At 32.0% G+C, this 27,567-nt stretch overlaps 1 protein-coding gene across 1 annotated transcript in view; it reads left to right on the plus strand.

Moving 5' to 3' along the window:
• Positions 1 to 4,020: 4,020 nt before the first annotated feature.
• LOC143227063 (telomere length regulation protein TEL2 homolog) overlaps positions 4,021 to 27,567 on the plus strand; it is a 30,340-nt gene continuing 6,793 nt past the window's right edge. The window contains exons 1-5 of the mRNA XM_076458607.1: positions 4,021 to 4,088; positions 5,006 to 5,082; positions 7,046 to 7,177; positions 16,910 to 17,084; positions 25,181 to 25,298. Coding sequence (XP_076314722.1) covers positions 4,026 to 4,088; positions 5,006 to 5,082; positions 7,046 to 7,177; positions 16,910 to 17,084; positions 25,181 to 25,298 — 565 coding nt within the window. The 5' untranslated portion in view covers positions 4,021 to 4,025. The remainder of the gene's footprint in view (positions 4,089 to 5,005; positions 5,083 to 7,045; positions 7,178 to 16,909; positions 17,085 to 25,180; positions 25,299 to 27,567) is intronic.

The following is a 27,567-nucleotide window of genomic DNA, read 5'->3' on the forward strand; positions in this document are numbered from 1 at the left end:
AACATTCTCAGTTTGGTTTATTATTATTGAGAGGAACCTCACTTGGAAAGACATAACTGTTTGTTATTAACCCTCTCATATGGGCATCCATTTCTGCATATATCACATGGTTTTAATGAGTTAAATTAAAATTAATTAAAGTACTTTTTTATCGTGGTATACAAAAATTTGGCATCACAACATAGCTAATAATCCATATTTTAATATTATGTAAGTTTTTAAGTTCATAATTTGATAAGGCAATATTAAAACAAAAACTTCAGTGTCCCCTACTATGTGAAAATTGTGATATTTGCTCTGTAGGTATCTTCTCTTCCCCTAATTTATTTACTATCCCTTGAGAAGTATAATGTGTTTGTTTGTTTGTTTTGAAGTTCGCACAAAGCTACTGAGGGCTATCTGTGCTCTCCGTCCCTAATTTAGCAGTGTAAGACTAGAGGGAAAGCAGCTAGTCATCACCACCCACTGCCAACTCTTGCTTACTCTTTTTACCAACAAATAGTGGCATTGACCGTCACATTATAACTCCCCCATGACTGAAAGGGCGAGCATATTAGGCGGAGGGGATCGAACCGACCCTCAGATAACGAAGTTGCACGCCTTAACACAGCAGCCATGCTGGGCCAGTATAATATCTGACACACATTATTCATTATAATGTCATCATCCTTCAGGCAAAGCATAACTTTTATAGCCTTCAATTTTATGTGGTTACAGAGTCAGAAACTATAAAATGATGACCCCTCTTGCCACATCTACCTGTCACATCCTTTCTTACATCAGTTGGAAATAGTTCTCTCTGATGTTTAATATATATTATTTATAACCAGTAGAAAACCAGATTTTAGCCTGTCAAAAAACCTTGCATTACATTGTTTTTTGTACAGATAATTGTCTATTTCACTACCATTTCAAACGTTATTTTCACAGGAAATGCATTGGCTAGCTAGGCTGAATTTTTAATGATGCTTGTTGCATAGTTAGTTTTGATGTTAAGTTTATTTGTATACATTGATAATATAAAGTCATCATTTAAGTTTTGAATTCAACACTGTGAAAGGTTGTAATGTGTTTTTTCACATACTTGATGCAAAATGTTTAATGCTCCTTTTTAGAGGAATAATTGGATAGAGTACTAAGATGTTTAGTACAAACAAAATTGTGTTAATTGTAACAGACAAATTTCAATTTCTTGTTGTTAGATAACACATCATTTTAAAATTTTAAATGTCCAAATATATAATATAAAAGGACTTATAGAATTTTGTAGTGGCAAGGGCAAACTTTCAGTTTCTTCAACATAAGCTGGTAATAGAGGACTTAGTGACATATAAAGTTTATGCTCTTTGTGTAAAACATTATTCCTTATAGCTAAATTTTTATATATCAGTTACAAATGTATGTTAATCACACATTTTAATGACTTGTGAACAGTGTAATATTTAAGAATATACCATACTTACATATTACATTGAACTATTTAAGACTATTATGATTTTGTAATCTAGTCTAGGACATATAATTTTAGTTACATTTGAGAATTTGTATGACACTACTAAAGAATTTGAGGTCAAGCACTGAGTAAATACAACAGCTTCTCTTGAAGTGTTATGACAATATTTATACTGCTTATTATAATCTGTTCTACCTAACTAGCATAGATTAAAGAATTTTTAGTTCAAATACTGCAGAATAGAGTTAAAAATATTCTTATTTTTATGTATGCTTTGCTATAATGTGTCAGTTTTGACACAGTACATTACCTCTCCTCACATAAATAGTTATTATTGTTCAGTGCTGCCCTCTTTGTGGAAAATATTTTGGCATCACACAAGTTTTGAACTCCCACATACCCACAGTCCATCTGGTTCAACTCTTTCTTGCAGGTAAAATTATCATACAACAACACTCCACCAGTAGGAGGACAACACATGATCATGACACGCGTGTGGCTTCCTTTATTAGATTGTATTGAAGTAACATACTTCATGGTTAGTTGTTCAATTTTCAAGGTGGTTCCTTATTTGTGCTCTCTTATTGTGTTGTTGTTTTTTAATTTCGTTGTGAAATTTTCTGTTTTCTTCTACTTCACTTTACCAGTTTTATTATTCTCCACAATTTTCTTTGGTTTCACCAAAGCCTATGTTTCCACTTTGAAAATGTTATCATTTACTTTCATCACATATCATATACCCAGGATTCAGTTGGTGGTACTTGATTGAGAAATTGTCTGCTTTAATACATTGGGAAGTGGATTGTTAAATGAGTTGACTTTTGTTGGGCTTCAAGTTCAGGGACCCTCACAGTGAAATACAGTTCACTGACTTTGGACAGATAAGCTGTTATACTTTCATAGCTTTTAGAATATTTTTATATTAATAATATTATTTGTAGTGATTTGATTTCCATAACATGTATTTAGTTAGATTTATGTGTACTTCTTGTAAGGTTAGGTTTTCTAATTGACATTTAGCAATATCCTTTGTACTATAACGTTAGATTAGGCTTAACATGCATCGCTATAATTTTAGACTTACCTGTTGTTCTTCCTATTGGTAAATTGTAAATTAGGTTAAATATATTGTTTTTTTAGCAAATATCATATTCTAAATTATTATTGTCAGTATGCACTTAATTTTAAAATATAAACTTTTTTCTTTTCATAATTTATTATATTTTGCACTTCTTCTAATTAATTTTATTTATGAGGACCTCTAGGCCTGGGGTCCACCCAACCTTCTCCTAGTATGGCTCACTTTCCTCCTGAAACCAGCATATTTGTTTAGAACAACATATGTTTTGACAATTTTCCTCTACCTGATTATGGATTAGTCTTCCCAGGTCTTTACTGTGGTGTCTGCTAGGCCTAACTCAGCCCTTTTTATACATATTTCATGGTTGTTGTTGTTGTTTTTGTTTTTCTTCCCTTTTTTTTCCAGACATTTTTGTTCATATTGGATTTTTTATCTCTCTTTTGAGAGATAGTGTTAATGTATCTCACTCTCCACAGGTTTTGTTTCATTGTGCTTTAGTTTTTCATTAGGCAGACTTTTTTTGTTTTTTGCTTCACTGAATATTGAATCTCTGTTGCCTTTATGGACTGGAATCCAGGTCTTATTAAAACTTTTAATTTCTGTTTTTATTGCATAACATTGGCTAAATAAATAGATTAGTGATCCAAAGGAGTTAGATAAAACCATCTTTAATTTTGAACTAATGGTCAGAGGGAACTAGTTAGAAGCACTTTCCACCATGGAAACTTTGATTTGATAACACAATTGACTGACATTCTTATAACTCACTCGCATTAAGAAATGCTGAGAAAAATCTGATTTTTACTAAGTCATTGTCTTTTACATGTCAACATAATTAACTTAAGTAAATTAAATCCATTTAACCACATTTTTAACAAAATCATTAGCTAAGGAGTAATTCAGTTGTCAATTTAATCTGTGACTAATTAAATTGTTTGTATACACTAATAAAATAAATTAATAACCTTCTTGCTATCATTATAACACAACACTTCAGTAAAACACTATTTCATGGGGTTTTTAAATTAACATAAGACATGTATTGAGACAGTTTTCCCAATTAGAAGATATGTTGATGTATGTATTCACTTATGTGCACAAGTATACAAATATGTGATAATGTTCATGAAGTTTATATGCTTTGTAAGTAAAAGTTGCAAAATTATATTCACAGGTAAGTTCTGCATTTCTAGAAACTCTAACTAGGCACTAATGTATATTGTGTAAAAGTACCAGTTTTGTTTTATGATAACATATTTGAGAAGACTTTGCTTAAAAGTACATATGTGTACAGTTTGCTTATTGTGTTAATTTTTATAAGCAGGTATTATTGTAATACAATTTTTATTCAAAACTGCAACTAAGAATATTAATAAATTATTTTCAAAATTTTAAATTCATATGTGTTTATGAATAGAGATTTTGAATAAGCTACTTCATGGAGTAGAAGTTCATATTGGAAGTCCAGACAACTCAGTCTGTACCTTAGGGATGGTTTTGGGTGAAAACATTTCAAAAATTCTGGATCCAGAAGGCCCCAGGCTTGTGTTTGAGGTAAATGCTTTTTGACACTATTCATGTATTTGTTGTCACTGATAATCCTAGTTAAATTTTTATTTTCTGGCTTCTAGAGTGTTGTACAGTCTAGCCTTCTGTAATCTCATTTGTGCTTATCAGTACATATTTCCTTGTAATTAAGCTCTTTATTTGTAGGAGAGAAAGAAAGGTTAGTAACATCAGTGCTTATATTTTAATATTATTATTTTTAAATCTTAAGTAATAGACTTAAAATGTAAATGCTATTCAAAGGGTTTACTATTTGAAGAAGAATTAAATGCCAAAGTGTTAGCATTTCCTTTTGAAAATCTCACATTTTACTATGCCTCTATAATACTTGATCTTATCTGTGTAATAGATAAACTGTGTCTGGGGAAATATTTTGGTATCCTGCATACTTGATTGTACATTAGTAAGCTATAAAGAGTTTATTAGATTTAATTTAAAATATTATCGTGTTTCTTGATTGGTTTATAGCTTGTTTTAAAAAAAGACCTTGAGAAGCTACAAAAGTGTTAATCAAAGTTTACCTGAAGTATTTTTTACAAGTATCAAATGCTTAGTATGAAATCACTGCTTTTACTTGTGATGGTTTAGAAGAATCATAGTTTTAAGCTGTTCTTCTGTTTTACCTAACATACCTGTTAACATCCTTTTTTTTTTCTTATTCAGTCTTTGGCCATGTTAGTAAGTTGTGCAGAATGTTTTATTAGTTGTAGATATTTAATTTTCAATGAGTTTATGAAGATAACCATGTTCTTTATATCTTTTAGGTTTCCAGTTGTATGTATTACTTATACTTTTATTGTTCTCAAAATGTGTGGGTATTTGTTGTATTTTAAAAACATAACTTGTTACTGAGATAATATAATTTCTAAGTAATACAGCATAACAACTTTTGTTGTTTTTTTCAGTATGAAGTGACTGATGATTCTAAACATTTGATGTCATTACTTAAGGTTGAAGAAAACTCTTTTGATATTACTGGCTGGTAAGACCTAATTAACTGAGTATACTTACTTAGTTCAACTTTTATGTATATGTAGTTTGAATATTTTGAGCTGAAGCCAACAGAAGTAGCTTGTAATATACAACACTATGCAAAAGTGTTAGGGCAAAAGAATATTTTGTCATTCATTCCATTTTGTGGGGCTAATTCTTCCATGCCATTACAGAATGTAAATTTCTAAACCATGGTAATACTTCACTAATTCCTGTTCACAATTGAATTAGTCAGGGTGAGAATACTTATTCTATAAAATTCCCATATAGTTATAACAAGAGTATGTCGTAAGGGTTCTGGTTAAATGAATATACTGATCAATTTTAGAGTTTGAAATAACTGTCATGGTTTCTCATGCATTGTCTTAACTATGTAGAAAGAAGCTAGTAAGAAGCTAACATGTGATCCCAGTATATTCTCGAAGAAATGAATTAAATAGCATTCCACAAACAGTAATAAAAATGATGTTTGACACAATATATTAAGTTTTGTTGCCATATCATGACCCAGAAAGTGTAGAGAATTGTCAGTAGAACAGAGATATTGTATATAAAACTTTAAGTAATGCTGGCTGGAACTTTTGTCAAACTTATGCAGACTTGAAATGCACCCCAAACACTTTCATGTACACCTTAGATTGTGAGGCCAAGACAGGTAAATTTGAGAATAAGAAATGGAGAGGTATAACACTGAAACTCAACAATACTGATGTTACATATCTCCATTTATGCAGCCTTTGGGACAGAAAGTAGACTGCTACTGATTTCAAGAATGAGATAAACGACTGTGTGTCAAATGACGGAAAAGTGTCCAGATATACAATAACAAGAAGATTTGATGAGAATGAATTACTTAGTTGTGTAGCAATCTAAAAAACCTTTACTTCAATCTCCAAATATTGCCAAAAGACTGAAATTTGCTAAAAACTATAAAACTGCACTGTTCGTGATTGGAAAAGTGTGTTGTGGATGGATGCATCCAATTTTGAAATATTTGGTCAACAGTGAAGGTTGTATGACTGGTAAAAGAAAAGTGAAAGATTAATTCAGTGCATAGCACCTATTGTGAGGGAGGGAATGTGATATTTTGGAGGTATTTATTATGCTGAGGCAACAGGAGATATTTGTAAAGGTGATGGAATAATGGACCAGTGCAAGTACCATCAAATACTGATCTGTTTGGTATACCTCATGTTTTGTGTACTGTTGGTAAAGGATCCTACTACCACGAAGATAATGTCCCCAAACACTCATCCAGTCTATGCAGAAATTACTTAGGTAAGAAAGAATCTGCTGGCATTCTTCAAATGATGGAGTGATCCATACAGAGTCGTGATCTCAACCCAGTTGAGCAGATCTGGAATTTGATAGATCAGTACCTTGACAAATCAAAAGTTACTTCCAAAGAAACTTTATTAGAGTGTATCAGAGATAACTAAATTAAAATCTCAAAGTTTTATTTGATTAAGTATGTTGCAAAAATACCTGAAAAACCATCTGTAGTTATTAAAGCAAAAGTAGGACAAACTATTAACTTTGCTGGACTCAAGCACTATTACTGAGTTTCTGTTGTTCTACAAAATAGGAAGATTAATAAAATCTTTGTTTCTCCTGTGTTTTTATTGAAAGTAACCTAAAATATAATTTTTTACTTTGTCTAAACATTTTTGCACAGTACTGTACTGTGGTACATTATTTAATGTTGTTGCTCATTTGTTATACTGAAACTGTTTGAATCATGTCAAAGCCCAATAAATAAGTTATTAGGTAATTAGGAGGTCTTTCTATATTTATTCATAAGATAAAATTGTTTGAAATGTGATTTAATGTGATCTTTATTGTGATAAAAAAAGTAACCCACCTAAGGATAAAAACTCGTACAACATTATTGATAATAAAATGTACACATATGTATGAACGTCTGTTTACTTATAAAAATGTTTTCAATGAAGGTGTGGTCAAAGAAGTGTTTCAGTAATCAAGAATATAAACAGTGTAACAAGAGAGCTAAAGAGTTGCGAAATAACAGAAAAAGAAGTCAACACTTGTGAAAATCAGAAAGACATCAGTGAAGTTCTAGACAGGTAAGTACATTAAATAAGCAAAATTACCAGTTGTTACTATCGTACTTAGAAAATGTTTTTGTTTACAAGTATTTATTTTTTAACCTTTTCTTGTCAATGACAGCTGTAGTCATCTAGGTTAATATTTGTATGAGATGGCATTGAAGTTAGTTTTAGGTTTTTTTTATGTATTTATGATATGTAATAACATGAAAGATGAAATGTTAAAATTTTACAGCTGCTACTTATTGGCACAAATATTGTTTGGAATAGAAATTACAGCCAAGGAATTAGCAAAATTATGAAAAGTTTGCTGAATTAGTTTCAGTTTATGATTTTTACTTGTAATATGTTCTGATGTCTAGAACTGGATATCAATGGAATTTGATGATTGATTAATCATTGGATTAATAATCAGTTACATTCAACTACTTGATTATTTTCAGAATATTCATGTTTATATTTTCATCTTCTTTCTTTTATTTAATATTTCTAAAAACTTGTCATTAAAACAAAAGAGGAATGTCAACCACATTGTTTGGTATATCCATTTCTACCAAGGCCTTTTGTTCTACCTGAAGGGATCATGAGACCACCAAATTGCATCAGTAATATAGTATTCATCTTCACCTACGACAGTTTAGGAGTAAGTTCATTTTTTAATCCTAAATTGTTGTATGTGAAAATGTATCATTTATGCAATGTAGTATGAAACTTGTAACAAGCTGATAATATAATTCCATTAGTTTATATCCACAAATTTTCACAACAATGTTCCTTTGTTAAATATAATTGTCCATATATTTGTTGTGATAAAACTAGTAACAATTCTTGTCACAGCATGATACTAGACAAACAAAGTCAGTATAATGTAGTTTAGCAAGAAAAGCTACAATTATACTAGATGCTCTCTTTGCAGTATTTAAAATTATTCAAATGGAGAAAATCAAACTATTATAAGAAGTACTAGTGTATAGCCTATCAAAAATTGCAGGTATTTAAAAACCTTGAAAGATTGCTATAAATTAATAAATAACTGGTATTCACCAAAAATTACATTTTTGCTTCATAGTATTTCTTTAAACACAACAATGACAATGTTTACATGTTATTTTTATGTTAATATTTTGATTACTTGGACAGTTGAAATGATTGAAAACACTGATTTTGGTTAATTGATTAGCTACTTGGTGCCAATTGGTGCATATGATGCTCAGAGGTTATTACTTATATTGGTGAATTGGTTTATCATTTAGTTCCACTAATGCCATGTCAAGAGAGTTTGATTCTGTAAAGGCATTTCCTTTCATTGCATTGATTATTTATCCAGAGTTAGTCATAGAAATAGTTTGTTAATAAAGAAGCATGTACACAGAACAGAATGTTTTTTACATGTGGTATTCAGGCATGCAGTACATTTCCTACCTTCTTATTTTATTGTAGGATGTTTCAGGATTTTTCATTTAATCTGGTGTGTGTGTGTGTGTGTACTTTTGGCTTAACACACATTAAGTTTATTTCATTCTAGCTGTCTTTGTTATTTGTCATTCCTGGAGATAACATCTGGCCTGTCTGTGGGAGGGTATAGCTGTAAAGTTGTACCAATATGTTTGAAGGTCGATGGCATTGTTCTCCAAAGGTATATTAGATAATCTCTTGAGATAAAGGCTTTCTTAAAATGACCAGTCAATGAGTAGCTTTAGCCACTCAGTAGGTGGTGATGACTAGCTACCTTCCATCTAGTCTTTCACTGCTAAATGAAGGATGGCTAGTACAGATAGTCCTTGTGTAGCTTTGCACAAAATTCAAAACAAACAGACTAAACCTTGTTGCAAGACTCATTAGAATGTCTTAAAATTGCTTGGTGACATCTAAACACCTTATTCACATACAGTTTCTTGAAGCTGCAGATCACATTTTGGTCCATGGGTTGCAAGATTGGAGTTGTGTTGGGAGACAGAAACATCATATTAATGAAGTCAAATGGATCCTTAAAATAACTAGGAAGTCCATGAGGAGCAAAGCTTTCAAAGGCAGTTTTTTGTTATTAGGTACTTCCCCCAGAGAAAGGTAAAAGACTTGTGATGCCCATTCGCTAAATAGCTCTCTTGTCACACCATGCTTTGTGGTTTCACTTCCAATAAACCCCAAGTTGCCTTCTGGATACATTTTTTTGCTTGAACACACAGGGATTCTCTGGTTGTGGAAGTTACATCTCCTCATCTGTCAGCTTACAAAATTAAATTTAAAATTTATTAGCTGCTTTTTTGTCAAATCTTGCAGCTTTGCCATATCCTGCTACACTTATAATTTTAGCTCTTATTTTTACATTTATTAAACCAACCCTTACTTGTCTTAAATTCATCAATTTTATTGTCTGAACTACTGGGCATGTTTCTCTTCAAATGTTCATAAATTTATCAGGCCTTTTCACAAATAAATTCAGAACTTATGGAATCATCTTTCATTTGCTTCTCTCTGATCCAAATTAACAAAAGTTTCTCCACTTCAATTATCAATGACCAGCTTTTGAACATCCTGGTTGTTTTATCACTCACCTTTACTGCCTTCAGTTTTTTTATGTGAGCAAGTATGGTTGAAACAGTCAAGGAAGAGAGCTCATATTCAGCACAAAGATCGTTTATTTTAATGCCTTCTTCATGCTTCTTAATAATTTCTTGCTGTTGCTAGATTGTAATGGCTTTCCGAGTTCTCTTTTGGAGTTTTGTAGCCATGATCACTTAAGGTTCAACAATTTTAATATGGTAAATAACAAAATGTTCATTTCTTGATGAAGTGAAAGAAAGCCAAAGAACCTTGTTTGTGAGACTGACTTGCTTTTGTGTGCACAACAATTATTTTATGTTATAAACATTGAATACTGCACATAACCGCATAACAAGCGAGGGTAAATCCATTCATATGTTGTAATAATAAAGGCAAGGCATTTGCATACTACTTACTTTTGGTCTGTTGATTTAACAAGCATTGTATCATTTTAAGACAGTCATCAGTTAGCCAATCAGAATGGCTTAAAGCCAGTTTTATGTATTATATGTAGTGTTAATTTTCTCTTCATTGATAATACACACAAATACAGAATACACCAGAGCCACAGAAAAATGTTTTTATGGTGAAATCTTTTCAGGCCACTGTGATTGGCTAAGAGTAAAGCGTAGAAATTTTCATATCATGTGAATGGTTGAGCCATCAAGTATGGAAGTTTTTATGATACTAGGAAATTGAAGTAAAATTATGATCTTTTATGGCACTCATTGAAAATAAGTTTTCTTTTTAAATGAATTGAAAAATCTTGTGGAGGATAAAATGTTAAACAAAATTTTGTTTTGAGAAGCACTCATTTAAATGAAGGATCACTGTATTTAGGTAATCCTTTTAGTCCATGGAATTCACAGTTTGTGGCCTGTTGGGATAAAAACATACACACTGCAATTTGGGGCAGTGGGTGCACAATAAGGATAATATTTTAGTCTTTCAACTTGGTCATACAAAATAGCCCAAGAGCTGGCAGTGGATACAGTTGACTAGATGCATTTTTTCTACTTTGTCAGTTCAAAATTAGAGATGGCTATGCAGAGATATGTGTAGACTTGTGAAAAAAGTAAGGGACTTGCTTCTTGTGTGGTTGTTCATCTCATAACATCTTTTTTTTAATGTTTTCATCTATTAAAGTGAAAGGACAAGATGAATTTTCATTTTCTTTTTTGATGAGAATCTTGTTCCTCTTCCCTGGTTGCATGCTACTTTTCTCTATATGTTGTTCACCCATGGTTCTATAATTGTTGTTTATTAGTCTTTGCTCAATGTGCTGGACTTTCTGCCTCATTTATTCCCTCACAGTCAATTTTTTAAGTTTTCTGTTGTTAAGAACATGCTCTTGACAAATAATTTCTGTTGTGTTGTCAAGGTTATGTGTTCTTGTAGTTTATTTTTTATTTCACTTGAGTTCCTTGTATTGTTTCACATTTATTGCTTCCTAAAAGGCTTTTTGCCATTTTTGTTTGTTCTTTATTGTTTCTCCTTATTCTTTTTGAATTAATGTAAGTGCTTCTCATATACTTGACTGTGAATAATTCACTTGATGTACTGCTCAGTTATATTTAAGGCATAAACTGTAAAGAGCTAGAGAAAATAATGTTTTTTCCTTTTTCCCTTTCTATTGGTTTTATACTGTTATGTGGCCTGATCAGAGTTTTTCATTATGAATATCCATATTCATTTACCCATTTGACTGTTAATGCGTAGGTGGATATCTTTGAGCTTTAATAGAAACTTCTTAATGTTTTCTAAAATTTTTTCTTTACCTTGTGAAAGCATGTTGATATTAGACATTCTTCTTATTTAGTAAGAATTTCCATTTCTGTTCAGTAGGTAACTTGTGTGAGAGAAAGTGATCAATTTTAATGTGTTCCCATTTTTTATTTATGCCCTCTTTTGCCATATTACATGCTTCAGAATCTCATTTGTGCTGAATGCTGGTTTTGAGGTTCAACAGATTATTTTGTCTAAATGTATTTTTTAAATTTAATTACTTGTCATGTTTTTAAACCTCTATAATGTTATATTGTGCAGTTGATTTACATTCTATTCCCTTCAAAATCTCAGAGGTAATTCTATAAGCTTACAATACTAAAAATTATATTTCAATATACGTCAGGCAGAGTACAGATAGCTTGTTGTGTGGCTACATGCTTAATAACAAGCAAGTAAACAGAAATACTTTTTTTCTTGAAGGTTATCTTATTCTTTGAGATTCCCCTTGGTGTGGATTCCTGTACGTGGTAAGGGGACCTCCCAGGGAAGGTTCTATTCTTTCAGTTTACCCCCTCTGGGATCTAAACATTCACCCACATGTTTGCCAGGTGTGACGACCCATGAAAGGGGAAGAGAATCCTGGTGGTTGAGGGGTTCACCTCTAACACACCACTTTGGCCTTAAATTCTTGTAGACAGGTGACTTTGGGATGGCCCCCTTTAGGTCATTTGGCTGGTCCACTTGGGCTAGGGTCCACCAAGTACCAGTGTTGGAAGTTCTCAACAGGTGTTGTGGACATTGTATCTGATGCTGGTATTTTGGTATAGTGCTCATGAAACCCTGGTGTTGCTGCATTGTCTTTGTTTAGCATTGTATTGTGCCCCTACATGAGGCTTCATGGTGGGTGGGGTCAGGAGGCACCGAAATATTCTCCTTTTTTTATTATGGATCCTACAAATAAAAACTTATTTAAAATAGTGAGAAAACAGTCTATAGATAAACAACCATGTCTTGAAGATTCTGAGCAGCAATCTTCAACATCTGTAACACCTGTACCTCATTTTCTCATACTACATTTTCTTTCAGACAAACCTTTAGGGCAGATATCTACCTTTTTCATTCAGAAGGGACTTGAGGGACTTGGTGGCTCTCCAAAGTCAGTGAAGAAGCTTCACTCTGGTGATATATTGGTGGAAACATCCACATCTCAAAACAGTGAACTCCTCTTGCATTCAAAGGCAATTGGGGATATACCTACTGAGATTATGCCTCATGTTACTTCAAATTCATCATGAGGAATTATTGTTGAGGGGGATTTGAAGAACATTCCCAAGTCAGAGTTTCTCACTGGTTTCTTCACTCAAAGTGTTTCTACAGTGAGGCGTATCTCCACTCACAATGATGGAATTATGATGCCGACCAATATTCTCATTCTGACATTTACATCACCACGTCCACCTGCCACCATCAAGGCAGGTTATCTTAATTGCAAAGTATGGCCATACATTCCAAACCCTCTCAGATATTTCCAGCATCATTCCTTCATGTTCTCAGTCACTAGAATTCTCTTCCAACAGCAAAGACCTACCCAATTGACCCAGGGCAGGACCCATGGAAGTCGATAGACAATAAAGAAAAAAGACGTGGTCATAAACAGAAGGGCTCTCCACCCAATTTGCCTACACATGAATAAAAGTGGCCACCTTGATACAATGGGACTGTCAAGGTTTACATTCTAATCTGGATGACTTCAAAGCACTGATTGCTTCCTACCATCCTGTATGCCTTTTCTTACAGGAAACATTTCTGAAACCTGCCAATACAGTCACCTCTCAGCAGTTTTCTTTGTGCAGAAATGATGGGCTGTGTGATGGACAAGTGCTTGGAGGGGTAGCACTGTTGGTTGATCAGCATGTGCCCACCCTGTGTTTGCCACTCGACACATCCTTGGAGGCCGTAGCCATCCGTGTTTCCTTGGGTTGTACCGTCACTGTTTGTTTTCTCTACCTGTCGCCTGGAGAGACTTATTATCAATCATACCTTGATGCTCTCATTGAATTGTTGCTGTCTCCCTTTTTAATCCTGGGGGACTTCATTGAACATCATCCCCTCTGGAGAAGTGCTGATATTGATGGGAGGGGTTGCTCCTTAGAGCATATGCTCTCTGATCATAACCTTTTTCTTTTCAATTGTGGTTCTTATACTTATTTTCAGGCACATAGTTTGTCCTTTACTGCTATTGATCTCTTAATTTTCCTCTCTCCCCTTCACTATTCCCCCACTTTTCATGGAGGGTTAACAATAATTCATAAGGTAGTGATAATTTTCCCATAATTTTGAGAGAGACTGGCCGTGTTCGATGTCACCCGACCCGCGTGCCCAGGTGGAAGCTGGATCAAACAAACTGGCACTCTTTTACTGGTATCGCAGAACTTGATCCTGCCATCACCTGTGAACCATCAATAGACGACTGTGTGGCAGCAGTAACTGACTGTATTATACAGGCAGCTGTCCAATGTATTCTGAGGACCTCGATATGCTTTCCACTGTATTATCGTCCATGGTAGAGTCCTACCTGCAACCTGGCATGAAAGGCTCAAAAACAGGCATGAATTACTTTTTGTAGGTATCTCACACTCTTGCACCTCATCACTTTCCAGCAGGCCTGTGCACATGCTTAGTATGTGAGATGTCGAAACCAGAAGGACTCTTGGATTAAGTCACAACTTGCATATCTTCTACCACCAGTTTCAAAGTCATATGGGACAAGATTCGAAAGGTCAGTGAACAGTATAATTCTGTTCCCCCTTTTGATCTTGGTCTCTGATGGCCAGGAAGTAGTTGATACCCAGAGCATTGCCAATACTCTTGGTGATAGCTTTTGCCAGGTATCTAGCATTTCTGCTTCTTCCTCCAACTTCTTATCCTTCAAGACTCAGGCAGAGCGATCACATCTTTCCTTCTGAGATGAATGTTTCTATGACAGTAATCATCCTTTTACACTAGTGGAACACAAAACGGCCCTTCATAGATCTGGCAGTACATCAGTTGGACCTGATGATGTAGACTATAAAATGTTGCACCATCTATCTCCTCCTTCTATGGCTATTCTTCTGATTGTTTTTAACTGTATCTGGCAGGAGAATGTTTTTCCTGATGTCTAGCACCAGGCTATTGTCCTCCCTTTTTCTAAGCCTGGGAACGTTCCCAAGATTCCTTTAAACTACCATCCAATTGCTTTGATAAGCTGTTTCTGTAAGACCTTAGAGAGGTTGGTTAATGCTCATGTTGTTTGGTTCCTCGAATCACACAACCTCCATTCACCCACCTTGTGTGGGTTCCGATGACAAATTTTATTAATTTACTTTTTTACCAGATGTTTGGTGCAGATAGCCAAGTTGCTTTGCTATAAAACACCAAACTAGCACCAGGCTATTGTCCTCCCTTTTTCTAAGCCTGCGAATGTTCCCAAGATTCCTTTAAACTACTGTCCAATTGCTTTGACAAGCTGTTTCTGTAAGACCTTAGAGAGGTTGGTTAATGCTCATGTTGTTTGGTTCCTCGATTCACACAACCTCCATTCACCCACCTTGTGTGGGTTCCGATGACAAATTTTATTAATTTACTTTTTACCAGATGTTTGGTGCAGATAGCCAAGTTGCTTTGCCATAAAACACCAAATTAACCAACCAATCATTTAGATTTTCCATTAAAAGTGATCTGGTTTTGCCAACTTTGAAGTTCTCCACCATCATTTATTTCATTATAAGATTTTACTTTGCTCCAACATTTTATCCTTACAGTAGCGGTAGTGTTTTGCAATTTTTGCATTTGCATTCCTAAAAATAAATAACTCGTAAATGTCACCATATCTCAAACATACAAACATTTGAAGTCTAAAGTATGATAATCATTGAATTTTTGTAAGCCTAAAAATTATTTTTTTTAATCAATGTATGGTATCAAATGTTTATAAAAACCATACATTATGAACTGTGTAGTGTTATACAAATAACTACAGATTTACAATGCTAAAGTCAGGGGTTTGATTCTTCTCGTTGGACTCAGCAGATAACCTGATATGGCTTTACTATAAGAAAATACATACACACAAGTTAATATTGGCCTTAAAGCTTGGTTTCACTCATGCTTGTTCTGCAGGCATCACTGATTTTCTGAATCAAGATTCTTTTGTATTTACCTCTTATCCTTAATTTATCTCATTAATATCATGAAGTTAATTGCATACATTTTATTCATCCTCTGTGACACATTCATAGCTTTGCTCAACTATGTATTTTATCTCTCTTATTACAAGAAACACAGTCTAAAATAGCACCACGTACAATAATGACCTTAATTAGGTCATTGCTATGTGCTAAATAAAATTTAGAATAAAATGTTTTATATATACTGTGAAATTGATTTAATATGATAAAATTATGTTTATCTTTCTGTATGTTATTCTTAAAAAGTAGTGTAAATAATCCTTTTGGAAATTATATTTACTGATACCCACAGAAATTTCTATTCTCTAAATCCATGTCAGGGCCAAGACCACAAAAAAAACACCAAAAAACACTTGATTACATTCAAATTATTAGTGAAGCGTGTCTGTAAAGCAAAACAGAACTGTGTTGTACTGTGTTTTCAAGATAAACTGTTTAATATACCTCTAAATAAATTAAGATCTAATTTCTAAAAGTACTTACAAAACGAGATTTGATTAATTGTTTTGAGATAAAGAAACCCATAAAACTTATGTATTTCCTTTATTTCATATAAAAAACAAACAAGACCATGATATAATTTGACTATTTAAAGACATTTGATCAGAGAGAGAGTCTTCTAAAATAATAACTGAAAGCTTAGACATTTGCAGTCAATTTAAGAAAAGGAGACTACATGCTAAATAGATTACAAAAATGAAGTATTATCTTTAAGATAATGTATTTATTAATTTGTTACTTCTAGAAGTTTAAAAATTGTAAAAGTGATGTTCATTTAGTTGAATTCTTGACACCAATTAGAAAATTCACTGTATTGAAACTATTTGAGCTAGAAATAAGTAATAAATATGTACAATGCAGTGTTTTAAACATTGATGATATATATATGCAGATGGGAACATTCAATATTTTTATTTTTAAAGGTAAAACAAATTGAAATTTCAGGGTTAGCTATTTGGATTTTATCTTTCTTCCAAAATGTTGTAAAGTGTTTGTCAAAATTCTAAGTTTAAAATTTTTAATTAATATTTTATTTTGCAAGTTAAATGGGAAAAAAATCACGTAAGATCTTTGAAAACTTTATTTTTTTCTTGGGCTCACATGAAAATCATGACAGATCATGCTGAGACACCACAATGAAAAGAAGAGAAAGTTGATTAGTGAGATGCTGTATTCTTTATAGGAGTTTCTTCATCATGTTTACTGTTTTTTTTAGCTTTCATTACAATTTGTTTTTTCCTAAATGCAGTGATGATGACTTAGAACCATATGACATGAGCCATGATGCTGTATCAAAAAAACAGCCACTTTACATACGGGATTGCCTTCAAGGCTTGATAAATCATGATAAAGCTGAATGGACTGAAGCTTGTCTGAGAGCAGCTGAAACTTTGATTGAGACAGAACTTGAAGGACAGTCAGAGGTCAGTTTTTGTTTGTTTTTAAGTTTTCATGTTTAAAAAAAGAACTGAGATGCTTCTTATTTTGCATCAGTTTACAGTTTATAAAGTATTACAGCAAAAATCGAAGCTCTTATTTTTTAAAAAGGAAGTGCATCCAACATGAGGAACTACTCATTCATTCATACTATAGAAGTTGTTGTTGTAGACGTTGAAAGCATTTAATAATTGAAATCTAAAATATCAATAACTATCTTGCATTATATTCATGAAAGTGCCAATCTTCAATATTTAAAATATGTTATGTAGTGATGTCACATCTTATACAAAATTAAATCTGTTAGAACATGATAAAAGGCCTGTTTTTCTTTGTACAGACTAGTTTCACTGAAATCTGAGAATGATTAAATTGTTTTATTGAAAATAACAAAGTAGTGACTACATATTGATCATATGATTATAGGTAAATCCTAATTTAAAATTATTTATCTGTAGAACTGAAAGTCACATAATGTTTGTCTTTTTTGAAATAGGTAAAGTAGCAGAGCACTTTTATTTTTAACCATGAATCTTAAAGTCTTACTAGTAATTATGTTATTTTGTACTCTTTGTCAAAAGACTCTCAGGCCCTATTATATATACATGAAATGTTATGTTGCATGTACTCGCATTTCTTGCTCTACTCTTTAAGTAGAGTCCAAATTACAGATTGTAGGTAGTTTGAGAGCATATGTTTATTACATTAAAATCAACCACATTAAGAAATAAGCATCTTCTAATTGTTTAATTATGACAGCCTATTTATGGCATCGAAGTGACAATTTTACAAAGTGTTAAAGGGAGTAATGCCACTATTAGGTAGTCATTGGGTCTCAACCACTAATTTTCTGTTATTTGAATATTTAGAATTATTGTATCAATAGTTTTTCTTAATATCATGTTATGTATTATAATTTATTTCAGATAAGTCTCTGATTTATTATTTTATGTATACTAGGTATTAAGATTTCAAATAGCCAGATATTTTAATTTTCATTTGGATGGTAATTAAATGTTAATATGTATCAAATTTACGAAATATGTCAACATGATTGACACACACAATTTTCTTTTTTAACATATATATAATATAATATAAAAACAAAAAACAATACAATTTATAGTAACAGTTTTTGCTAATAGTTATTACAAATGATGGTTTACAAAAGTTTTACAAACTTACAGATAACACTCGGTCATATCTGGTCTGGAACTGAATCTTTTATCAAAGTTCACAAATAGAGAATTAATTCTTTGTTGATACAACTTCTTTCGATAGCTGGCTAAGCTTGAATTATTTGTAAGTTTTTGCCAGCTATAATATGTAAGGTCCTCATAAAAATACGAACATTCAAAGTTAATTCACTTAAGTTGAACAGCTTGTCATATTCAAATTCTACAAACTTTCCTGGTTCAGTTCTGTAGTTTTTCTGTTGATAGGTGTTAATTACAGTTATAGCTTCTGGGACTGTAGCTGTCCAATAATATTCGTCTGTTACTGTCTCAACTTTTGTATATGAATTGTGAGTTACTTGAAGTTTCAGTGATATTCGAAAATGCTGATACTTTTTTGTTAACAAATATTGTGGATTATTGCTCTTAAGAATCTTCTACAAATTTTGAAAACAGGCAGGAATTGTGCAATACAAAGTCAAGAATATATGTCAAACTCAAAAAGAAACTATACTGAAGGAAGTGTTGGTATTAAAATGAATGTATAACAGTAAATCCATTAGAATTATTATTTATTTGTCTTTGCATTTTTTGTTTTATATTTGTATATTTTGGTTTTTACTTGTACATAAAGAAATTTGGTTTCATTTTGTAACCCACTTTTTAACCCATCTGCCTGACAAAAGTTTTCTAGTTCAACCTCTCTGCCTCCCAATGGTACAGTGGTATGTCTTTTGACTTACAATACTAGAAACCAGGTTTTGATACAAATGGTGGGCATAGCACAGATAGCCCAATGCATAGCTTAACTTAATTACAAACAACCCTTTCCTGTTTGCCTTACAATACTTTAGATATGACTTAATGTAGCCAGGACATTGAATACATTTTTTGGTTATGTATCTAAAGGAGTTCTAACAATCTTTGTTTGTTTTTTGTCTTTATTACTGTGTTCTTTCATTTTTCTTATTTATACTCTTCAAAAAAAGAAACGCAAAAGGCAAAATTTGAGACATATTGTTAACAAGTTTATTCCGGGTAGTTCTGTATGACATGTGTGAAACTTTGCACATTCACTGCTGAACATCCAAAGTCTGCAAAGGCGAAGTCCACGCTCACTAGTTGAAGTTTAACGTCACTCAACGTCAATAACGAGTATGCCCCCCGTGAGCATCACGGCATCTCCTGCCCATGGAAGCAATGAGATGATGAATCACATCCTGTGGAATGGCTGTCCACTCAGCCTGCAAGGCTGCTGCAAGCTGAGGTAGAGTCTGCAGTTGAGGTTGTCGCCATCACAGACGTCGGTCCAACTCGTCCCAAAGATGTTCAATGGGGTTTAAATCTGGTGATCTGGAGGGCCAGGGAAGAACGTTGATGTTGTGGTGTCTCAAGAAGACAGTGGTGAGTCGGGCTGTGTGAGGACGGGCGTTGTCATGTTGAAAAATGTCGTTGACGTTCACCATCATGGGTTGCGCATGGGGCCTAAGAATCTTGTCGACGGTTGCATACGGTCTGATCGGAAATCCTACGCAGCCCTGGTATGGTTGAGGCAGTAGACGTCGCAGTGGTAGTCCTATCCCGAAGGTGACATAACCGGATGTAGCGATCTTGTGCGGGCGTGGTCAAACGAGGTCTGCCGGATCGTGGACGGTCACGAGTTGATCCATGTTGTTGGTGACGATTTCATAGCCTTTGTGATGGTGCTTGGGTGGACATTTACAGCTCTGACAACATCTGATCGAGATTTGCCTGCTTCCAAGGGACCAATGGCGTTGTTGCGTTGTGCTTCAGTCAGTCTTGGCGTAACTGTATTGCGTGTCGGTGGCTTAACACTGAGCTATGGAAACAGAGAACCTGTCAATTTTATAGGGATTTTTCACATGTAGCACTTGCAGAACATGCAGATCTCTCAAACACATTTATTGGACATGAATGCGTTTTGGCGAAAAATCCGATGTTTTCCTCTGTTTTCAAAGTGCACAATTTATATTGTCATTTTGGTCTGACAATCAGTGCCTTAACACGTGTAACATCACATACTCTGAGCTTGTAACGTTATTACATATATTTCTCTGTAAAATAACAAAAAGATCCCTTTTGCGTTTCTTTTTTGAAGAGTATATATAACACAAAAGAAACGTTTTTTTAGAGATGAATGACTGATCACCAGTAAGTGTTTTTTTTTTATCTACAGCAACTATAGAAAGTTGTACAAAACATTTCAAAACTTCATAGCATTTCTTTTTCAGTAAATAGCAATTCAAGACAATGTACCTGACTTCCACTCACATACATAGCTGTTCTTATTTAGTGATGCCCTTTATTTAGAAATTGTTTTGCATGCTACAAGCCTTCCACTCTCATGTAGTTCTTGGTTCACATGTTTTAATTAATTCATGCATGCAAATTTTCATGCAACAAACCTCCACCAATAGATGCATCCCATGTACATATGATTCATGTGACTCATTCTGTGCTGTTTTAATTAATTCATGCAATCAAATTGTCATGCAACAAACCTCCACCAATAGATGCATCCCATGTACATATGATTCATGTGATTCATTCTGTGATGTTCTAATCTATCACTTTTTATATGGCAGTACTTGAGTTTGAACATTTTCTTTAGTGCTTTCTTCGAATTTTGAATTTTCCTACTTATTTTAAATAGTTGTTATTTGAGCTGTATTTCACTGTGGTGTTATTTACTTTTTACCTAATTATGGAGCTTAATCATTTTTCCATGTTTTTCTTTTTTTACCATCACAACTGTATTTGGTTTTCATATGTATTAAGAATTCTGAAGTGCAGATTATTATATTGGAGGATGTACCTTCTACCAATACATTTACTCAGGCTTCAGGTAGGAGGATCTTGACTTTGGAATTATCAACAATTATTCATTGAGAGATTGATCATTATTTAAGCTAACTTTCTCCTGATGTTGCCCAACTTCCTTTTGAAAAAGCAAAACCTGTTTAGGATGATGGAGCATATGATAGTCTTATTTCTCCACCTGAATTTGTTGTATCTTTACAAGTTCTTATTTTGGGTTCTGGTAAGCACAATATGTTTTCCTGGGCATGATTACTGACATATGTTCTGCTGTATCCTTTTCCCCAATTTTTCACAATCCTCTAAGTTACTTGTTATATGATTCTACTTCTTCTATCTATTTTGTGATTCTACTGTCTCTTAATATTGAGATTCATGCTGAGAATTTTGTATCTTGGTTATGTAATAATGCAAGCATACCTCGCTCTATGTGAGCTGTGGATCAGTTTACTTTAGCCTACCATCAAGTCAGTTTCCCATTCCTTGACTCTCATCAACTGGAATCCATTTTATCTTTTTGTATGGTGGACCCTGATTGCCATGTTCTTTTTTCTTTCATTCCCAATTTCATCATCTATTTTTGCCGTTGTGTCAATCTTATAATATTTGACCTTCATACACATCCTCTCTGAGGTGATGCCCCAAGATCTTGAGTGATTTTTGGGAGGATACATTTGTTCTCATTACATTATTATTGCCATGTTTGTTGACTTTGATTCTTTCTTTCCACATGGTTTATTTGTTTAGATCTTTTGGGAAAAGATATGGTTTTATCCCATGTTCATTTACCCTCTTATTTTTGGGACTTATGTCTGGCCCCTTTTCTCTATTTGTCAGTGCTTGGAGATCTTCCAGTGACACTGGAATCCAGAGTAGAATCTGTGAGAGAGCAGTAAACTCTTTCCTTGTTGGTTGATCGTTTATCTCACGCCACAACTTGACCATCCCCTATTTCTATTCCCCATCTTAATTCTTCCCAATCCATATCTGTTCCTTTCACTCAGAGATCTTCTTCGTTTGATTTTTTTCTATGCCAAGAGATAACATTGCTAACAGTATTGAAGACTAACTTGTAGGTTCCAGTACAGTGGAAGTTCTTTTGTGTCAGTTTATTCATGTATCGCTAGACTTTGCCAGAGATCTGTGCATCCTCAGATTTTGCTGAAGGGACTTGTCATCCATCTCCTTAGTTGTCACTTTGTATCAACTGTGGTTGACATGTGACTTACTGATTTCATATTCAAAATCATTTTAGTGTAACTTACACAACTCTCCATATGTGACTATTTTTAGCTATAAAACGTTTTTAATATGAATTCACGTGCTACTGCTTTTATTTGGTTTTAGATGCATTCCATTTTAGTTGATTGATGTGGTTGGCTTTTATGTTTTCTGTATTGTTTACATTCTTTTCTATTTCACCATAAGAAATGCATTTTGCTTTGAATAATATTATGAAGTATTTTACATAACAAATTATAAGATATTTCAATTTATATTATTGTTACTTATAACCTATATTTTGAATATTAAGAATTGTTTTAAATTCAGAAATACGCTACATATTTGTAACACTTACAAAAAGTAAATAATTACAAGTAAATAAAGTAGGTGGCTGGGCATTGTTATGATATTTTTAAGTTTGAAGTTTCTCTTAAATTTTGTTTGTCTGAACTTTTGTTAGCTACTTTCACTATTGATTCTTGATTATTACTGTATCTCCACCTTCTTGCACAATTTTTTTTTTTCTAAATGCTTTTGATCTGTTTTGGCTGGGTTTTGCTAACAGAATCTTATTTATTCAATGAGATATGAAATTCATGTATTTTTTTTTATAATTATTTCACATTTGGTAGTATTTAAGAGCCTTATTTTTTGGTTTTTTCATATAATGCCTATAATTTTCTGTTGAAACCAAAAATTCTTTATCTCCGTAAGATTTCTATGCCTTTAGACTGTCGCATTTTTAATATATTTGAGCTTCTTAACCTTTTATTTTTAACATAATCACATTTTTACTGTTTGATTAATGGTGGTAACTATTCTGTTCATTGTATGCTTTCCTCCGTGAATTTAAGAACTCTTAACACTCCTACGAAAAGTGGGGTTTAATAGGCCCCAGAGAAACTTGAAAGGTTATTAATATTAGGCTAATAAATTTGTATTTAAATGAAATTGCCATTTCATTTGATTCATTTCATCAAACTTAAATTTTGATCAAACTTAAAACAATGGCAATTTCATTTAAATACAAATTTATTAGCCTAATATTAATAACCTTTCAAGTTGCTCTGGGGCCTATTAGGCCCCACTTTTCGTAGGAGTGTTAAGTTGTTTCTCTTTGTTTTTCTTTAGATTGTAGTCATATAGAAATCCTGGGTTAAGGCTTTTTTGTTTGACATGCAGTCTATTCACAAATAAAACATAATAAAATCACCATTTTAAATTACCCTAAAACTGATGAAAAGTCTTGGTAACATTTGTTTAATAAATTTGACATTATAGTGATATTTCCAACACATTTTGATTTTTTTTTTCAAATTTATCTTACAAGTAATAAAATACATTTTATAAAAGTTTTTTGCTGAGAATTTGCTAAACTGTACATATATTTACAGAATAATTTTAAGGATTAATAAAAGTTTAAGAGATTTTTCAATCTGTTACTTTTTCTCAAATAATCAGTTACTAAATATGCATTCAAAATGGTTCTGCATCTTTATGATTATCTTCTGTTAGATAGTTTATGCTTTTCTGCATACAAAAATATTTTTAGAGAACTTGTAAAACTTAATTTTTAACATTTATCTTTTTTAGATCTGTTTAGTAAGTATTTATATAGAGGCACAAGAAAAGACTAAACTAGTATAAAAATAATTTTAGGTTGAAACTACTGTAAAATATAATATTGAAATAAGGTGAAATTGAAAGAAGGATAGAAAATGGAATAGAAAATTGGTTAAAACATTTGAGATAATTTGTATAGATTTTACTCTTGACCGATAATTTGATATTTTGTATATAATTTCTGTTTTAATGTTTTTCAATTCATAATTTACTGATTTAAGCCACAATGACATTTAATTTTTATAAGTTGAAAGTTCATATGATATTTCATAAAGTTACGTAAAAAATATTCAGTTATGAAGTTATCCAACTGGTTACTTTTTGTGATGTATTTGAAGCCATTAAGTCTTGCTTAAAATCTTGAATGTATTTTAAGTTAGATTTGTTTAGAAGCTTCTTTCCTCTTCTATGTTTGGTTCATATTCCATTATTTTTGTATCACTCCTTTCTGTTGTATAGCTTTTGGTCATAATTAAATAGTTTAAGGTGATTGTATAATTTCTTTATATATAAAATCTGTTTACTTACTAACATTTCTGTAATTAAATTTTGTTAGATATTTTCTTTATTTTTCCGTTTTACTAATTTTCAAAGAAAACATGAATGCTTATTAAGTATTTTTCATATAGTCAAATAAATAAATGTTATAGTTACATGTTGAGAATGTATTTTTTCAGTCTAATTTTTCTTCATATTTCATACCTCTTAACAAACATTAAATTGTACAAGTGATTTTAATAATACTTTTTAAATGGTATGACATAAGAAGTTATATATCTAAAAGAAATATTTTGTTCATTCTCCCTTTTATAGTGTTTATGTTACTACTAACTAATACTTTGTTATAATTATCTGATACATACATTTTTCTTGAAGAGAACTGCCATAAATCTTTCAAGAGTGTTACTCTTATGAGAGAAGATGTCTTTTGATAGGATTTTGTAAGATGTATAAAAAATATTTTATGTTATTATTATTATTAAGTATGACATATTTGCCATCAACTTGTATATGTTTCTTAATATTTACTATAGTAGCACAAACTGGTTTTCTATAATGATGGTACACTGTATATAACCACCTAAAGTGATGGAATAAGAAATTGTGTGTAAATTATATTTTATTGATTTGTTGGTATTAGATGATGAATACCTTTGTGTAAGTATATTTATCAATATTCAGATCTTTTAAATATTTATGTATTCTCTCACTTTTAATGTTAGGTTGCCTTGGAGTTAGCAAAAGTTCTGCTACATTTGGAAAATTCATTTGCAATTCATGATTTTGTGATCCTCCGGGCACCAATCTATGGTGGCTTTACTCACAAAACATCCAAAAGAGGTAATTATTTTAAAGTACCATTTTTCACATCATTAAGCATATAACAATAGTTGCAGTTGTGTAATATACTGCACTCTTGTATAACATTATTAACTTTAACCTCACATGTGACATAACACTGAAAACAAGTTTCTTGATTTTCTAAAAAATATTCATTTGTTGTATAATACCATTGTTTAAAAAATATTACAGTTTAGCTGATTTGCTGTACTTTTCTTATAATAACTGTGTTGTATAGGTCAAACATTTTTAGTTGTTTTAGTACAAAATTAAATAAACATATTAGAACTACTGTGGTTTAATGAATAATAATATTTTTTTAATTTTAAAAACTTGTATCATTTCCTTGATATTTAGTGAAGGTCAGAAGTTCCCAAGTAGTTTATCTCTAAATATGAGATCTATTAAAATTGTATGGTGAACTTTATGAAATCTTGAGAAGGATATGAGATTGTGCCAACTATAACAGAAAAAGGGATAACACAGTTACAGCACATAAAGTTTTTGTTTGTACTTGAGATTTATCAGTTTTAATGTTATTTATATAAGTTCATTTCATCATTATTTCAATAATGCAACAAATATAACTCTCTGCCACTACAGGTGAATATCACAAATATTTACTTTGCATCCTAAATTTAATCCTTTTACTACAGGCTTGGTATAATATACAAGTTCATCTACGCATTTGCACATGTCAAGTATTTGCACTATAACTTTTGATTCAGCATGTGTATCCTCCCAACATTTTATAGGCATTTAGTAAAGATTACAAGAATTTTTTATACAAAAAATCAAATTTTTAATGAAATATTTTTACTATAAAGTTGATTGTGAAAATAAGTTTTTTGTTACTAATCTGAATGCAAAGTGATTTCATGTTATGATTAAAAACTATTCTTCATCCCAAACCTCTCAGATATTATTTGCATATCTCTATAACCTCTTAAATACATTTTAAAAACTTGTTTTCATTAAGATTTAATTTTTGTATTTGCTATGCTCTACCTACATGGGGTCTGTCACTTGACCAACCTTGCAACAAAAATAAGAAATAAATATAAACTATGTTTTTCTTGCTACAATGACTACATGTTATAACAAAAATACAGATGTTTAGTCTAAGCTGCTTAAGCCTCATAACAGTGTGTGTATATTTACGTACATATTTATTATATTTTATTTTATTGACCCTTCCAGTCATGCCTACCTAACATTACATAACTTGCATTGACACAGTGCATGTGCACTCATGTTACATATCCAGTAATATAAAACTGACCTTTAGTCTTCCCTGGTGTGGCTGTTTTTTAGTGCACTGTTATTTTGTAATATGCAGTTACATTTCAGTTAGTAGATATTGTATATAGATTATTAATATTTAGGAATAAATTATTAAACTTACTTTTCTTAAAATACAAAACAATAATTTGAGAAGTAAAGCAAACAATTGTCTCTTCTCACTGAGACCATGTACTCCGTTGCTGGACATAGGATGCTAAGCTTTTTAAAATTTCACAGGATATCAAACAAAATTTTGTTTAGATTTTATGTATACAGTTGAATAACCAAAAAATCATAAATAACTACACTGATACCATAGAATTCCACTATAATTTATTAAACTTTGTAACTATGATGTACTGATATTTAAAAAAATATGAAACTTTGACTGAAGACACAACCTGCATCCTTGAAAACTTGGATTGAAAGAACATGGTAGCCTTTTCACATATTGAAATGGATGAGAAAATCACTCTGGGAACATTATAAGCTGTTGATTGGTTATTCATATCATATATTGAAGCAAGTGTAAATAAGGTACCATTTTTAAAAATGGAAAGAGGTGAATAGGACCACTGTGTTTAATTAGGTGCATATAAGGCATATCCCAGCAAGAAAAAAAAGATATGAGATTCTTACTTTATATTTTAGCTCATCAATATTGGTAATTTGAGTTTCTAATTCGTATGAAACTAGGGACTTAGTATTTTGGCATCAGATTCATCTTATATTAAACAGTGTAATATTTAACATACCACATGACTTACTAAAATCTATATTTAGATGTGCTCTTTTAATAGTTACTTTTAAATTAAGAAATTGACTTATATATAATATCAAAATTTGAGTTATAATCTACAATTTGATTCTGCATGTATTTACATAAATTTATAAAATAGTAGTTTAATAAAGTATTGAATGCAAGTCAACAAACAAGATGACATGGCTTTTGACCCATAAAAAATGGTTAAATGAGTTGATTCCT

This window comes from Tachypleus tridentatus, chromosome 9, assembly GCF_004210375.1.
Source record: "Tachypleus tridentatus isolate NWPU-2018 chromosome 9, ASM421037v1, whole genome shotgun sequence".
Lineage (NCBI taxonomy): Eukaryota > Metazoa > Arthropoda > Merostomata > Xiphosura > Limulidae > Tachypleus > Tachypleus tridentatus.